This window comes from Elgaria multicarinata, chromosome 13 (genome assembly GCF_023053635.1).
Source record: "Elgaria multicarinata webbii isolate HBS135686 ecotype San Diego chromosome 13, rElgMul1.1.pri, whole genome shotgun sequence".
NCBI classification, from domain to species: Eukaryota; Metazoa; Chordata; class Lepidosauria; order Squamata; family Anguidae; genus Elgaria; species Elgaria multicarinata.
Genome location: NC_086183.1, coordinates 8,832,315 through 8,847,868, shown reverse-complemented (window position 1 = coordinate 8,847,868; position 15,554 = coordinate 8,832,315). Strand labels below are relative to the sequence as shown.

Here is a 15,554-nt window from a genome sequence, read left to right as displayed (position 1 = left end):
TAATGAAATTCCCTCTTCATCACAACAGTTAAAGCTGCAGGAGTCCTGCCCTCTTTACCAGTAATGCTAGATTCAGAAACGATGGTTTCAGGCTGGGTTGTTTTAAACTAGTTAATGTTAACCATGGTTTGTTGGTCACGGTGACATGACAAACCTCAGTTAACCAAATGTGGAATAGAAAGCTTCCTGTGCCAGAGGAGGGGAGGAAGCAGGGAGGCACATGCAAGCCCTAGGCTCACTGTGGCTCATTCCGGCTCATGCACAGTTATAGTTTAGCATGATGTGCAAACTGGGCTGGTGTGAATCCACTGGGACGAATTGCATTACAAGTGCAAACAAGCTAGTTTGTTTACTTGTCTGGAAGACAATTCATGGCTAAAGCCACAAACAGTGATTAATATAAGCCAGGATTTAGGGTTATGTGTGAACCTAGCCATTGCATCTTTGCCACACATAGACTGGGTTCAGACAACACGATAACCAATGGTCGTTTAAATAGTTGACGGTTGGTTATTTAACTCCCCACGGGTTATCGTGTTGTTTGGAGGGCTGTGTTGGATATTTCTTCAGGGTTGCCACGCAAGAGCAGTCAAAGCAGCAGCAGCTGCTCTTGTCCAGCCAACAGGATAGATTTCTGGCAGCAACTCAATGCTGGTCCTAATCCACACCATGGTTGATTGTTATCATATTGTGGGGGGGGGGAGGGCACCCTCTAGATAAACAACTACCGACTTATTACCCCACTGTTGCCTATCGTGTTGTCTGAACGCAGTCACAGGCTTTCTTTCTGCCCCCCATAATGAGGACATTGTGCTAGTTTCAAAGAATGAACAGATATCAATCCCTTTGAATTCAATTGGAGAGAAGATTACTCTTTTAAAAAGAAGGCCTGGGTTATTCAGGATATCTTCTCTGGCTCTTCCGTCTATCCTGACGCTGCTATCTTTAAAGTTGTATTTCTCTCTCTGCAGATAACACCTGGCTGCCGTATTTATTCGGGGTGGTCCTATTCATGGCAGTATCAATGTCTGGAACAATATATTACTTTATTTACAAGTATGTTAAACAACACGCTGCACAGCCACCCACGTCTTTGGTATGTATCTGTTTACTGTTGTGGAAGGTCTTTTAAACAGGGCCATAGGACTTTTAGGTTCAGGACATACTTAATACATAAAAGAGGAGCGACAAAAGGGCAAGGAGAATGCTGGCAGCTGTGTTCCCACACTCCACCCCCATGTAGATCAGGGAAATGGACACAATGACCGGGTACATTATTGGGAGGAAGGGATGGTTCATCTCTTTTTTGGAAAGCCTTTTTGGAAATGGGTCAGTCCTGGGCCCAGTGCTCTTTAACATTTTTATTAATGACTTGGATGAGGAGGTGCAGGGAAATTTGCAGATGACACAAAATTGGGTGGGATAGCTAATACCCTGGAAGACAGAGACAAACTTCAAAGTGATCTTGATCGGCTGGAGCGCTGGGCTGAAAACAACCGAATGAAATTTAATAGGGATAATTTATTTAATAGGCTGGACATCAGGAAAAACTTCCTGACTGTTAGAGCAGCCAGATCTACACTACTGCTTTAAAGTATATGGAGTATATGGAGTGTGTCCTGGGCCCCAACAGTTGTCAAAACTGTTATAAAGTGCTTTAAAGCAGTAGTGTAGATCTTGCCCTGTATGACAATGGAACCAATGACCTAGGGAGGTCATGGGCTCTCCCACCCTGGAGGCATTCAAGAGGCAGCTAGACAGCCATCTGTCAGGGGTGTGTTAAGGTGGATTCCTGCCAATGACTTATAGCCCCCTTCCAACTCTACTATTCTATGAAAACTTTCTGTAAAACGGCAATTCTAGGTAAACAGGACTCCCTGTACTTTGGCTTGGCTTAGTAGTTAGCCATGATCTGTGATTGTCACAAGCCTCTCCTCTCTCCCATGTTTTTAGCTGCCTTGAGCGCCATTTTCTTGGTGGAAAGGTAGGGTATAAATGGAATGAATAAAAATAAAATCAATCAATCAATGTAGATGGTAGCTGAGTCCAGGTGTGAATGGGCTGCTTAAGGCCACCTAGTGAATTCATGGCAGAGGTGACATTTGAGCTGGGGACTCCCTGCTTCACAGCTCAGTCTCTTAACCACTAAGCTACATCACCTCTCTGGCTGCCTACATTTCCAGAGCTCGTGACTAATTTTAATCCGTCTTTCCTAATAGGATTTCAAGGACATTCCTCTTCATTTCCAACCTCTCACACCAAATGCAGAACATATTTTGACCTCTTACAGTTTCTCCAAGTCTATCCAATGTGTTCCAGAGAAGCGACCAGCGCAGCTTAACCAACATCTGGGAGAACTGGAGCACCAGAAATCATTCAATCTGACTGGAACAGCTTATCAGCAACAGGCCAAAGCGTCCTTGTTCCGGACGTTGGCTCAGCCTGTAGGCCAAGCGGATGATCTCCCCATAGGTTATGCTCCACAGGTGGTCAAGTGTAACCCGCCAGGCACAGTAGGGGACAACCCCACAACCTTAATATATGGAACGTGCATTGATGGCACCGGCTGCGTCAACAAGGCAAGCTCTCCACCAAACCGAGCAATGAAGCCCGATCCTTCCCTTGAGGGCTCCGCAAGGAATGGATGTTATAAAGCCCAGAAACCAGAACAGCTCGAAAGAGGATTGTGGGAGAACGAGGCTCAACAGCAGCCAGCCTTGGTGTGGGAATATGCACAGCAAGCTCAACACCCGCTACTTCAGGAAGATATGCAAAATATGCCACAGCAGCTTCCGATCCTTCTAGAAGAGAGGGTAGCTGAAAGGACAGGAAGCTACAGAAAGCAGCCTGGGGGATTGGTATTGGCCCCATTAGAGCATGGCCAAAATGCCATCTCAGAAGGTGGCCCTCTTTCGTCAGCCGTGCCACCATCCTCGTTTCCTCCTGGTGCCTGCAACAGCCTCTCCCAAGATCAGGGCCTGGGACAGTGGGCGGCCTGGGAATCGTTAGCTTGGACTGATAACCAACGGCAACCTTTAGGATTCCCAATGACGGACTGCATAGCTCAAGTGAGCAAGGGGTTGCAGTGTGAGCCAGCATCCCTTGGCACAGTCCCAAGTACCTTGGACTCTGCTCAGAACGGGCTCTTCACAGGCCTGTTCAGAGACTTGGAACTGAAATTGCAATGGGACAATGGACCAGATGAAAATGCGCCCATTTTTTAGCAATGCACAGAGTATAGAAATGACTCCTTCCAACGCAGAGTTGAAGTGAAATGTCCTTTCCCAACTGTCTCTAATTTCTCTACGTGAATCATACTTCTGTCTATTAAAGAGGGGGTGGTGGAAAGAAATGGAAAAATCACAGTCCAGATTTATTTGGCAGATTCATACTTTAGTAGTCGACTCTGCTAGCACGATTCTTGTCCTTTGGAAGCCTGTCCCTCTCACATGGTTTTCATAGATTCTCACAAGGAATCCTGGCTATGCTTGGCTGACCCCAACTAGCAGTGGATACCCCCAACTTGGGGTGCTGATCAAGGTGAATAAACCTAGATTGGTCTGACTTCTGTGTCTTTAGCAGCCTCTTCTTTAGGTTAGTGGGAGATGTTTTTCAAGGCATGGCGATAATCCTGATCACCATATAAAGTCTAGAGAACAACCTGCTGCTAAAAGTGCAGGAGTAAAAGCAGTAGAGTTTCTATCTCAAAGAACTAATTCCCAGGATTCCTTGGGGGAAACCCTGGATGCTTCTCTGTCTCACGCACAGAATTTTACACGGGTCCAGATAATGACTGGGTTCGCACAGCATGCTAACCCCCTCTTGTGGTTGAGTGTGGTTTGTTGTTGAACTGTGTGTGGTTTGTTGAACTGTGAGTTACTGGGCCCATTCACATGTAATGCTAAGACACCGTGGTTAGTATTGGGAAGGGAACCACGATGGATTAGCATGTTGTGTTGGGGAAGAAAAACCTGACAATGGCTAATTTACCACCCTGGGAAACTAACCCCAACAGTTGGGTTAAGGGGTCCCGGGTTGGCTTACCATGTTGTCTGACAATCTCTCTGTGGTTTAAAATGGCTGGTTCATGCAAAAATACAACAACCATAGAGTCAGCTGCCTAGAGTGTCCACCACGTCCAGCAATGCTTTAGTCATTGTGGCCAGATTCTATGGTTGCCGTTGCATAGTGTTGGATGGAGCGGCTGGCGCACGCGTTTTCCTGGTGCGACGGCCACTGGGATAACCAGTGGCAGCATGCACCGGCCACTCCATCTGTCACTATACGACAGCGACCATTGAGGCTGGCCACAATGCCTAGAGGCCAAAGGACTAACTATGATGTGGAGAACGGTAAATAACCTTGTGTGCCAGGCAGTTTCAGGTCATGTGACTGGCACGCACGTCATGGTTTCGCTAACTCTCCCTGCTCTGTAGTATCCCTAATTCCTCTTCCCCTGGTCACATCTGTTGTTGTCTGAACCCAGGAAATTTTCTGCAGTGTGGCTTGTTAGCCATGGAGGGTGGGTTATTTTTCCTCAAACAAGCCACCTTGAGAACACATGGTTTATTGCTGGATTGTTCAGGATGGTTAGCAGTCCACACTGCATATTTAACAAAACATCCTGCAGAAAAATTGAGATAAGACACTAACCGGTGGTTAAATGGCTGCCCTTTGCAAGAGGCTGAAAGAGGCTAGATGTAATGACAGAGCGTTACCACTGCCCTTTAACGAAACATTACCTGGAGATGCAAAGAGGAGGCGTGGCCTGGCAAGCAACCACACACTTCAGGGAACCTGTAAGAACATAAGAAGAGTCGTACTAGATCAGGCCAAGGGTCCCTCTAGTCCAGCATTCTGTGCATACAGTGGCCAACCAGCTGGCTGTGGGAAGCCCAGAAGCAGGACATGAGTGCCACAACATCCTTCCACTCATGTTCCCCAGCAGCTGATGTAGAGGCATGCTGCCTCTAATGCTGAGCTCTCCAATGCGATGCTTGCGAGCACCAATGTGTCCACAGACGCCTCTCTAGGTACCCTGCCAAGCTGCCTGTTCCTCCTGATTTCTGAAGATATTATTATTATTATTATTATTATTATTATTATTATTATTATTATTATTAAAAATGAAGTCTGGAAGGCTGCAAATAGAAGTGTGCCCTGCAAGGTCATCTTTATTTGGATTCAATGGAACACTTCTATTCATTTATCCGAAGCATTTTTATGCCACTCCTCAGCCAAAAAGACTCCCAGAGTGGCTTATATATAACGCAATCTAAAAAGACACAATGCTGGGGTGACCCTATGAAAAGGAGGACAGGGCTCCTGTATCTTTAACAGTTGTATTGAAAAGGGAATTTCAGCAGGTGTCATTTGCATGCATGAAGCACCTAGTGAAATTCCCTCTCCATCACAACTGTTAAAGCTGCAGGAGCCCTGCCTGCTTTTGTATCTGGTCACTCTAGCTCTATTCCTACAGCTTTCACTCTTGGGATGAAGAGGGAATTTCACCAGGTGCTGCAGGCATACAGAAGACACCTGCTGAAATTCCCTTTTCAATACAGTTGTTATACAGGAGCCCTGTCCTCCTTTCCATATGGGCACCCTACACAACGCACAAGGAAAAATGAATGGGGAGGGAAGGGAAACTTTGTGCATTCTTTCAGCAGGGCTGGCAGGATGGCTGTACTCGGCCTCAGTTCAGCTTGCTGGAATGGCTGCTGGTGGTGACGGCTGAGGTAAAGAGGAGTCTTCATAAAGGAGGGATTTAGCAGGGCTAGTAAAATGGCCCTACCCTGCCTTTCATCTCCCTCTTTTGGAATTCAGACCCAACTTCTGCCTTGTATTTAGGGTTTGGGGGGAAGTTAATTCTCCTTTAGTCTCACCAATTTGCCTTCTGGGAAATGAATGTTGTTGTCTAACCTGCTGTGCCGCACACACACGGCAGCCATTTAATAAATTGGTAACACCACCACTCCTTCCATGGCAGCCATTTTGTGGAACACTCAAGACATTATTTCAAAATTCCAAATGTGCCAACCAGCCTAAAAAGGCTGGAAGCCCCATGAGGGCCTAATGCACATGTGTTCAAGTTATCAATTAAATCATCATCTTACTTACAGCTATCCCTTAAATGACTTAAAGGAAACAATTGCAGAATTCCCAAGTTCCTGTCGATAATCCCAGGGTTTCTAAACTTATTGGCAGGCTGACCACGTGACCAGGAAAACCCTGGACCCCTCCTCCAAAGCGAGGCTTCTCCGGCACAACCGGGGGCGGGCAGGGGCTGATTTACCAGGGAAACAGGCGGCCCGGCAGTCATGGTCAAGCCTCACTGGCTTGTTCTTAAGGGAAACTAAAATCCCGCAAGATTTCCATCAAGATTCTGCGAAACATCCGCCATCTGGGAGTCTCGCTAGATTTGAGACTGCTGGGGAAGGCGGGGCTCGCTGTTTGCGGGCCAAATGCCCCCGGCCCGAAGCAAATGAGGAGAGCAGCCGGCAGAGGAGGGTGCAGCCAGCAACGACAACAATGCCGGCACCGCAAATGGCGGCTAAGCAACAGAAGGTATGTGGCAGTGGAGGCGGCACTGCTTAGCCTGGGCAGCGCAGCCCCTTCCAGATGTCCCTGGAGCGCTCGTGGCTTCCTCAGCCTGTTCCCCTCCCCGGGCCTCCAGCCACCACACTCACGTGATGGCTTGGCTATCTCAGGCGGCTGCTCCCTCCCGCCTTCAGGCCCAGCCCTTGAGAGCTCCGATATATGAGCTCCAATTTATGTTGCAGCGGTTGCAATCTTAAACACGCTTTCTAGGCAGCAAGACCCATAGAAGTCACCGGGACTTAGTAAACACGCATAGGGTTCCAGGAGTGCAACCCGTTTGCCTCCCTTTCCTTCGGACTACAGCGAGGGGGGAGGATTAGGCAGAAAGGAGACCTTAGTCATAACATCCGGACCTTTATGTTCTCAAACCGCCGCTTCCTCCACCCACCCACCGTAAAGCTCCCTTTTCCTATGAGTGGATCAGGCGTGACATAGCTTCCAAATCACGTGAGGTACTGGTTCCTCTCTATTCGGCCCTGGTTAGGCCTCATCTAGAGTATTGTGTCCAGTCCTGGGTCCACAATTCAAGAAGGACGCAGACAAGCTGGAGCGTGTTCAGAGGAGGGCAATCAGGATGATCAGGGGTCTTGAAACAAAGCCCTATGAAGAGAGACTGAAACAACTGGGCATGTTTAGCCTGGGGAAGAGAAGGCTGAGGGGAGACATGATAGCACTCTTCAAATACTTAAAAGTCACACAGAGGAGGGCCAGGATCTCTTTGCGATCCTCCCAGAGTGCAGGACACAGAATAATGGGCTCAAGTTAAAGGAAGCCAGATTCCAGCTGGACATCAGGAAAAACTTCCTGACTGTCAGAGCAGTACGACAATGGAATCAGTTACCTAGGGAGGTTGTGGGCTCTCCCACACTAGAGGCCTTCAAGAGGCAGCTGGACAACCTTCTATCAGGGATGCTTTAGAGTGGATTCCTGCATTGAGCAGGGGGTTGGACTCGTTGGCCTTGTAGGCCGCTTCCAAATCTGCTATTCTATGATTCTTTGATTTCTGGGACAAGTGCGAGTGGGGAAGGAAAGGGAGCGCGTTCGCGTGTCTGTAGTTAAAGTTGCCAGTTCCTTCCCACCCATTATAGCTTCTTCTGGCAGGTCTGTGAAAGCAGCAGGGGATGACGGGAACTCAGGAGGTCTGGGCAGGACTGGATGTAAATGCCTTTTCTTTGTTACTAGGCAATAAGGGGAAAGCTAAGGTAGGGGAGATGTTAGGGGGAAATCATTTAGGGTGACCAGATGACCCAGAAAACCCCGGAGACCTCCGTAAAAATGGGGATCTCCAGGGCAACCGGGACTGGCCCCCAATTTACCGGGGAAAGGCCTGGCCATCGCTTCGCGTCACTGCTGACTCGGCACTTCCAGTTTTGGGTCTTCCTAGTCCCGCCCATTGGTACATCTGGGCTATTACTGGGTCGTTACGATGACCCAGAAGTAGCCTGGATGTAGCCTGGGCAAGGCTTTGAAGGCCTGAAACCGGAAGTGACGGATCGGTCCTTCACAGCCTCTCCCAGGGTCCATCTTGGCTTCTGCTGGCTTGCTGCCACAGCGGTGACGCAGCAGAAGTCCAGGTCGCTGCCCAGGAGAGGCTGTCAGGGCCCCTTCCCAGTTCCTCACATCCCGGCCTTCTGTTGGAGTACAAGCCTCTCCTGGCTGGAAGACAAGCGTTCTGCTCTCGCTGGCAATGTGCTGGAAAACACTGAGGGTAGGATACTTAAAATAGGGTGACCATATGAAAAGGAGGACAGGGCTCCTGTATCTTTAACAGTTGTATTATAAAGGGAATTTCAGCAGGGGTAATTTGTACATATGGGGAACCTGGTGAAATTTCGTCTTCATCACAGCAGTTAAAGCTAGGGTGACCAATCGTCCGGATCTGCCTGGACATGACCGGAAATGGGGGGGAATCCCCATCCGGCCGGAAATGGCCTTCTCCCCCCTTTTGCCCGGGAAAAAAAGGCTTCCCCGGCTTCTATCGGGGCCTCTCCTTGGTCGTCGTCACCATGGCGACCAAGGAGAGGCCCCAATAGAAGCCGGGGGAGCCTTAAAACGCTTGTTTCCCAAACGCGGAAACACCCGGCTTAAGACCCGCCCACCTCATCCAATCGGGTCTTTCCTATGACGTCGACGTCATAGGAGAGACCCGGATGGATGAGGTGGGCGGGTCTTAAAGCCGGGTGTTTCCGCGTTTGGGAAACACGCGGCTCTCGTGGCTTCTATTAGGGCGTCTCCATGGAGGAGACGCCCAATAGAAGCCCCGAGAGTGGCGCATTTCCCAAACAAACAAGGAAACACACACCCCCGGCTTAAGACCCACCTTCATACCTCATCCAATCGGGTCTCTCCTATGATGTCGAGAGACCCGGATGGATGAGGTGGGCGGGTCTTAAGCCGGGGATTTCCTTGTTTGATTGGGAAATGCGCCACTCTCAGGGGCTTCTATTAGGGCGTCTCCATGGAGGAGACGCTCCAATAGAAGCCTCCAGAGCGGCGCGTTTCCCAATCAAACAAGGAACCCCCCGGCTTAAGACCCGCCTTCCTACCTCATCCAATCGGGTCATAGGAGAGACCCGATTGGATGAGGTAGGAAGGCGGGTCTTAAGCTGGGGGGGGGATTCCTTGTTTGGGAAATGCGCTGCTCTCAGGGGCTTATATTCAGCCCTTGCAGATGCCGTTCTGGTATTTTCCTGGGCCTGCGCTGTTGCTTTAGCTGGTCCTTGTCCTCTTCCTCCTCCTGCTGCAGTTTTTGCAGGGGCCACGTGGGCAGGCTTGTGGCTGCCTTAGCGAAGGCAAGGTTCAGGTGAAGAGGAGAGGCTCCGGGTGTTTACTTAAAAGTAAGTCCCAACGTTTTTAATTGGCAATTGGGACGGCTCCAGGTTGGGGAAGACTGGCCTGGACTCTTAGCCATAGGTTTAAAGAGCCATAGGTTCCTTGTTTCCCAGTTGTATTTTTAATATTATATTTGTTTGTGTAATGCATTTTGTTTTAATTATACTGAATTGCCCAGAGAGCTTTGCTGGGAGTTAGTTTGTGGCATTTATCACACAACCCTATGTGTGTTTACTTAGAAGTAAGTCCCACAACTGGCAATTGGGAGGGCCCTAGGTTGGGGAGGCTGTTTTAGGGGAAGAGTGGCTGGCACTGGTACACATAGGTTTGAACACCCCTTGCCAGCAAAATCCCTTCCTCGCTTCCTAATTGCATTTTTAAAACATATGTTATTTTATTTTATATTGCAACTGCCCAGAGAATTGGTTGGGAATTGGTTTGTGGCATTTTCTATAGTTCATTGCAATCCTATCCACATTTACTTCGAAGCAAGTTGCAACATGTTTAACTGGCCCCAGGTTGGGGAAGGCTGGTTTAGAGGACTGCCTGGGATTGGTAGCCTGGGCAAGGCTGGGTAGCCCTTAGCAGCAAGATTCCTTCCTCACTTCCTAACTGCATTTTTAAAAAATCTTATTTTATCAAGTATTTTGTTATAATTGTACTGAAATGCCCAGAGAGCTTTGTTGGGAGTTGGTTTGTGGCATTTTCTACTATTTACCACACAATCCAATGTGTGTTTACTTAGAAGTAAATCCTAACATGTTTAATTGGCTATTTGGAGGGCACCAGGTTGGGGAAGGCTGAATTAGAGAAGGAAGAATAACTGGACCAGGCACTGATTGCTGGGTGGCATTTTCTGGATTGCTTCAAGCAGCAAAACGTCTTGGGCCAGCCCTGGAACTGTCTCTACTCCCCAGCTTGCCTAGATAGGAAGCAAAGGAGAAGACAACTCCTGTCTTCGATCACATACCCCTTGGCCCAGCAATTGCTTCCAAGCCGCTGGAGCACATGGAGTGGGGGTTTATATTAATAATCCAATCAGCACTCATTATGTGCAAGCCTTTGGCCTCAAATTGGGTAAACGTTTTAAGGATGATTGTAGTGCCTTTGGTTCACCACTCACATTCACCTGTTTGGCCTGCCTCCACTAAAAACTAGCTTTTCAGTGGAGGCTGGTGACTCCGATGTCAGTGAGGCAATAAATCTGCTGCTGACTTCAGTAGAAACCAGTCAGAATTCTAAACATGGTACTTGGCAGGCTCGTTTAAAATACTGACTGAAAACAGTTCTCTCTACAATGTGTTGTGCGTGTGTGTGTGTGAAAGAGAGAGAGATTCTGAGACGTGGGAGCACATGGAGATGATGCCTTAATCTGTAATATTTTTGACCAGGGATAGGCAACCTGGTGCCCTCCACATGTTTTGAAGTACAACTCCCATAATTTCTGGCCATTGGCCATGTTGGCTGGGGCTAATGGGAGTTGTAATCCAAAACCAGTCCATCAAATGTTAATTTCAGATACACTGAATGTCTCACTTGTACTTTATTTCAGTGATTTTAACATTAAGATATTATGTAACAAGGTTGTCTTAATTGTGAGCTGTGGAACTAGACATGTGACCAAGGCCATGCCTCCTTGGGGGCTAGGCATGTTGCAGTGAGCACGCCTCCTTGTGTGTCGGCCATGTTGTCCTCCTTTTTGGTTTCCAAAATATGGTCACCCTAGTTAAAGCTGCAGGTGCCCTGTCCTCTTTTAAATCTGTTCACTCTAGTATAGCTCCTGAAGCTTTAACTGTTGTGATGAAGATGGAATTTCACGTTTTCCAAATTTGCAAATGACACCTGCTGAAATTCCCTTTTCTATGCAATTGTTAAAGATACAGGAGCCCTGTCCTCCTTTTCATATGGTCACCCTACTTAAAAGATTTTATTATTATTTTTGGTAAAAGCTGTTGTTAATATATATATGTACTGGGGGGAAGGGGGGATGGAGAGACAGTCAGATACAGCGCCATGTCCTTGCCATTTATTTATTTCAGTAGGACTTTTCTTATCCAGATTGCAGTTTCCACCCAAATTGTGTATTCATACCCCACAAACCACATATTTTTTGTAATTTGCTCCTAACAAATAACATTTATGTATTCCCTTACCATGAATTCCCAGAGGGAAGATAAGGCCATAGAAGTAAATTTAATTACTCTAATTTGAACCTACCCTGTCTCTTCTTTCATCCTCCACCCCCAAGGATGGAAAAGACGCTTGTTTTTCTTTTCTTTTTTGCAGATCAGGCCAAAGTCAGACTAGTTTGTTAAGTGTGGTCTGAAGTTTCATGTTTCCACTTTAGATGGTGTATTTCACAAGGATTTTGTTTGATTCTAAATATCTTCATCTGTTTAGACCTTTGGGAGGAGCCATTATTTCTAATGAAATACGCTTCAGTGAAAAAAAAAATCTGTCACAACTATTGTACTTATAGAGGGTTTTTTGTGTTTTCTGCTCCTTCGCTTCCATGACTGTTTGGAATTCTAAAATAAAGAACTGGTTTAGAAGTTAATATTGCAAAATAAGAAACTCCTAAAAAAGCTGAATATTTGGATATGTTGAGGTACTGATGTGCTTCTAAAGTATTGAAGTCAGCACATTGATAATGGTTTCTTTCTTTTTTTTTTCTTTCCAAAAATCTAATAGCCATCTAGAAAATTGTAGAAATAAACTGGTGTCTTAGCTGCTATGAAGAATATTTCCAAGATGAATGTAAAAATCTCCATCATTTATCTAGAGAAATGGCGAGGGGGGCGGGGGAGACAGCAGAAGCAAGCATAGGAGCATCCTTGGGTAGGAGAGGTGTGTGTGATGGGTGAATAGGGGGCATGGTTGTCTATGAATGGATGTGTGTGTGTGTGTGTGTGTGTGTGTGTGTGTGTGTGTGTTTTGGGGTGGATGATCCTGAGAGAGAGAGTGTGTGTTTGAGTGTATGGATGTGATGGGTGAATGCGGTGCATGTGAATGTGCTTAAAAGCATGGCTGATACATACACAGACTCTTGTTTTGGTTTTAAAAAGCAATGAGACAAATTCAAGGAGAAATCTTATCATGATGGCTAAATAGTACCTCCATGCTCAACTGCAGTCTACCTCTGAGTATCATTTACTGGGAAGCAAAACAAACAAAACAAAACGAGCAGGGAACGATTAATAGGACAATCCTATCAATGGCTACTAGCCCTGATAGTTATGTGCTACCTCCAGTATCCGAGGCAGTAAGCCTGTGTGCACCAGTTGCTGGGGAATATGGGTGTGAGGGTATTGTTGCACCACGTACTGTTTTGTCCCAGGTCAACGGCTGGTTGGCCACTGTGTGAACGGAGTGCTGGACAAGATGGACCCTCTGTTTGATCCAGCGTCAGAGCACTTATGTTCTTATGCTTAATTCTATTTGGGCCATTTCTCCCCCACACCATCCTAAGTGCACATGAAATTAATTGCTCAAGAATTCCAAAGTGTTCTTTACTTAAAAGCAGCCTAAAAATAATTTAAAATAAAAATAAATTTTAAAAAGGAGAGGAAGGGCAGATGGATGTGGGGGAGCATAGCACTAAATTAACTTGTCAGGGATGGAAAACCTACAGAAGGATGCCAGTAACTCTGGAATCCTCTTTTGGGGGTCTGAGAGTGCACCCATTGAGCTCACCATAGTGCCTTGGGGCCTTGAAGCTATTGTGCTTACCAGTCCACATAACTGGGGCTGCTTGGAGAAGCTCACAGCCTTTGCCACCTGTAATTATGTGCCGGGCATGGGACGTGGGAAGGTTGCCAGCTGCCTGGTGATCAAAAGAGTTTAATGGGGTGAGGGATCAATCTCCTGTTTAAGCCCTTTTTTCTTTGTTACTTTGCATGGTAAATTGATACAGTGCATGCATAGCTACTAAGGCCAGAATTACACCAAGCAGGATATGGTATATGTCGATGGGCTCCAACAGTTGTCAGTGCACTTCAATAGCACGATAAAACAGTAGCGTGGCTCCTGCCTCTTCTATGCTGCTTTCACAATGCTATATCCTACTTGGTGTAGATCTGGCCTATGGCTAAATTCCCATATACACATTCCTGGGAGTACGTCTCACTGAATTCACTGGGTTTTACTTGAAAGTAGACATGTATAGGCTTGTAAGTTGCTATAAAGCTCTCTCCCTCACTGTATGGCTGCCTCCATATGTACATGGGAGGGGAGATGACTTATCCCTCTACAATACAAACCTAAAAAACAACAATGCATTATGATATCCCGGGATGTGTGATATAGGAACAGGGTGCCTGTCCACTTGCCGGTGCAGCTTGGATTGGGCCCTGGGGGCGAAGGGCTGCTCCGGGGGGGGGGGCGGGTGTCCCACCCAGAGCCATCGGCGATAAAGCCGCCGGAAGCAAACTCCATTTTATTCCTCTCCTCCTGAGAGGGCTGTGATTTATGCAAAAAGCAAAGCTGTGCAAGCTTAGGAGTATTTCTTCATATCAAGATGGGAAGCAGTTTTGTGGGTGTCCTGAGATCTTGGGAACGGAGGCGTCGCTGTAAAGCATGGGACGGTGCCGGGTTGGAGGGGGTGGGGGAGAAACGCTGGCTGCGTGCTTCACAAGTGAAGTCATGCACAAGGGCCGTCTCAAGCGGAGCCAGAAGACCATTAAGTCCAGGGCCTAAAATTACCCAGCTGCATCACACACACGCGCACACACACACACACACAGACACAAACACATCCCTGCAGCCAGCTTCACAAAAACAGACGTTTGGCGTGGAAGGCAAGCTGTTTTTAGATCAGAAGGTTTCTGGTTCACGTGGAGTTCCAGCATCTTCTACACTCGACACCCGCGACTCCGTCCCACGCTGCCCCTCCTGCAAGGCGTTGCACGAGTGGAGGCTGGCGTCTCCGACGTCAGTGGGGCCGGGAATGTGCTCTGGGTTTCTGCCGAAACTCTCACGGAGCTTCTCCTAGGTGCTTCGCCTGCAAGGGCTCCTTCCTGACTGTTAGAGCGATACGACAGTGGAACCAGTGACCTCGGGAGGTGGTGGGCTCTCCCACACTAGAGGCCTTCAAGAGGCAGCTGGACAACCCTCTGTCAGGGCTGCTTTAGGGTGGATTCCTGCATTGAGCAGGGGGTTGGACTCGATGGCCTTGTAGGCCCCTTCCAACTCTGCTAGTCTATGATTCTAGAACTCGGAATGAAACCCAGAGCGGATTCACAGCCCCACTGACATCAGCGCTGCCTGCTGCCACTGGTCAGATCCCTGCTTCTCTCAGGCCTCTTCCCCCAGCTGTCCAGCCCTGCCTGTTTAGCAGATGTCCCCTGGCCTCCTTCTGAGGACCACCCGTTTGCTCCAGGGTCACTGATGTGCGCAGTTGAACACCAGCTCTGCTACTCAGGTGCAACTGAGAAGGGAGTCAACTCTCTCCCCTCCCTGCTCCCCCCCCCCCCCACAATTCCCCACCTGGAATTTGAGAACTACAAGTTCAATCGCAGCTTTTAAAGCTCAACTAAAAACTTTTCTTTTTCCTAAAGCTTTTAAAACTTGATGTTGCGCAGACTTTATACTGTTAGTTTCACCCTACCCTGTGCCTGTTTGCATTCTCTTCCCCTCCTTATTGTTTTACTATGATTTTATTAGATTGTAAGCCTATGCGGCAGAGTCTTGCTATTTACTGTTTTACTCTGTACAGCACCATGTACATTGATGGTGCTATATAAATAAATAATAATAATAATAATAATAATAATAATAATAATAATAATAATAATAATAATATCTTACAGTTGCTGCCTCTTTCTGGGAATGAGAGAGAATTTTTATCTTGTACAGCAGGTCCCACACTTTCTAGTTTCTGCAACTATAAATGCTTTGAATTCTCCTAAAGTTTTCCAGTGAATTCACTGATCTTTTGGGTCTAACTATTAGCTCTTGCGCCGATGGGCATAGTGTGGGGGTGGAGAAGGGTTTTTCACTTCTCCTGTAATTGCTAGTTGAGAACTGGGCAAGTTGGTGGGCACGCCCCGTGGGGGCTGGACAAGTTGGTGGGTACAACCCCTTGGGGGCTGGTCATGTTGGTGGACATGCCCCCTTGGGGGCTG

General features: G+C 47.5%; 1 protein-coding gene across 1 annotated transcript in view; it reads left to right on the top strand.

The window, feature by feature from the left end:
* The window catches only part of IL22RA1 (interleukin 22 receptor subunit alpha 1), a 33,080-nt gene extending 29,752 nt beyond the window's left edge, over positions 1–3,328 (top strand). Inside the window, exons 6-7 of the mRNA XM_063140042.1 lie at positions 972–1,096; positions 2,220–3,328. Of these exons, the coding sequence (XP_062996112.1) occupies positions 972–1,096; positions 2,220–3,224 (1,130 nt within the window). The 3' untranslated portion in view covers positions 3,225–3,328. The remainder of the gene's footprint in view (positions 1–971; positions 1,097–2,219) is intronic.
* Positions 3,329–15,554: the final 12,226 nt, after the last annotated feature.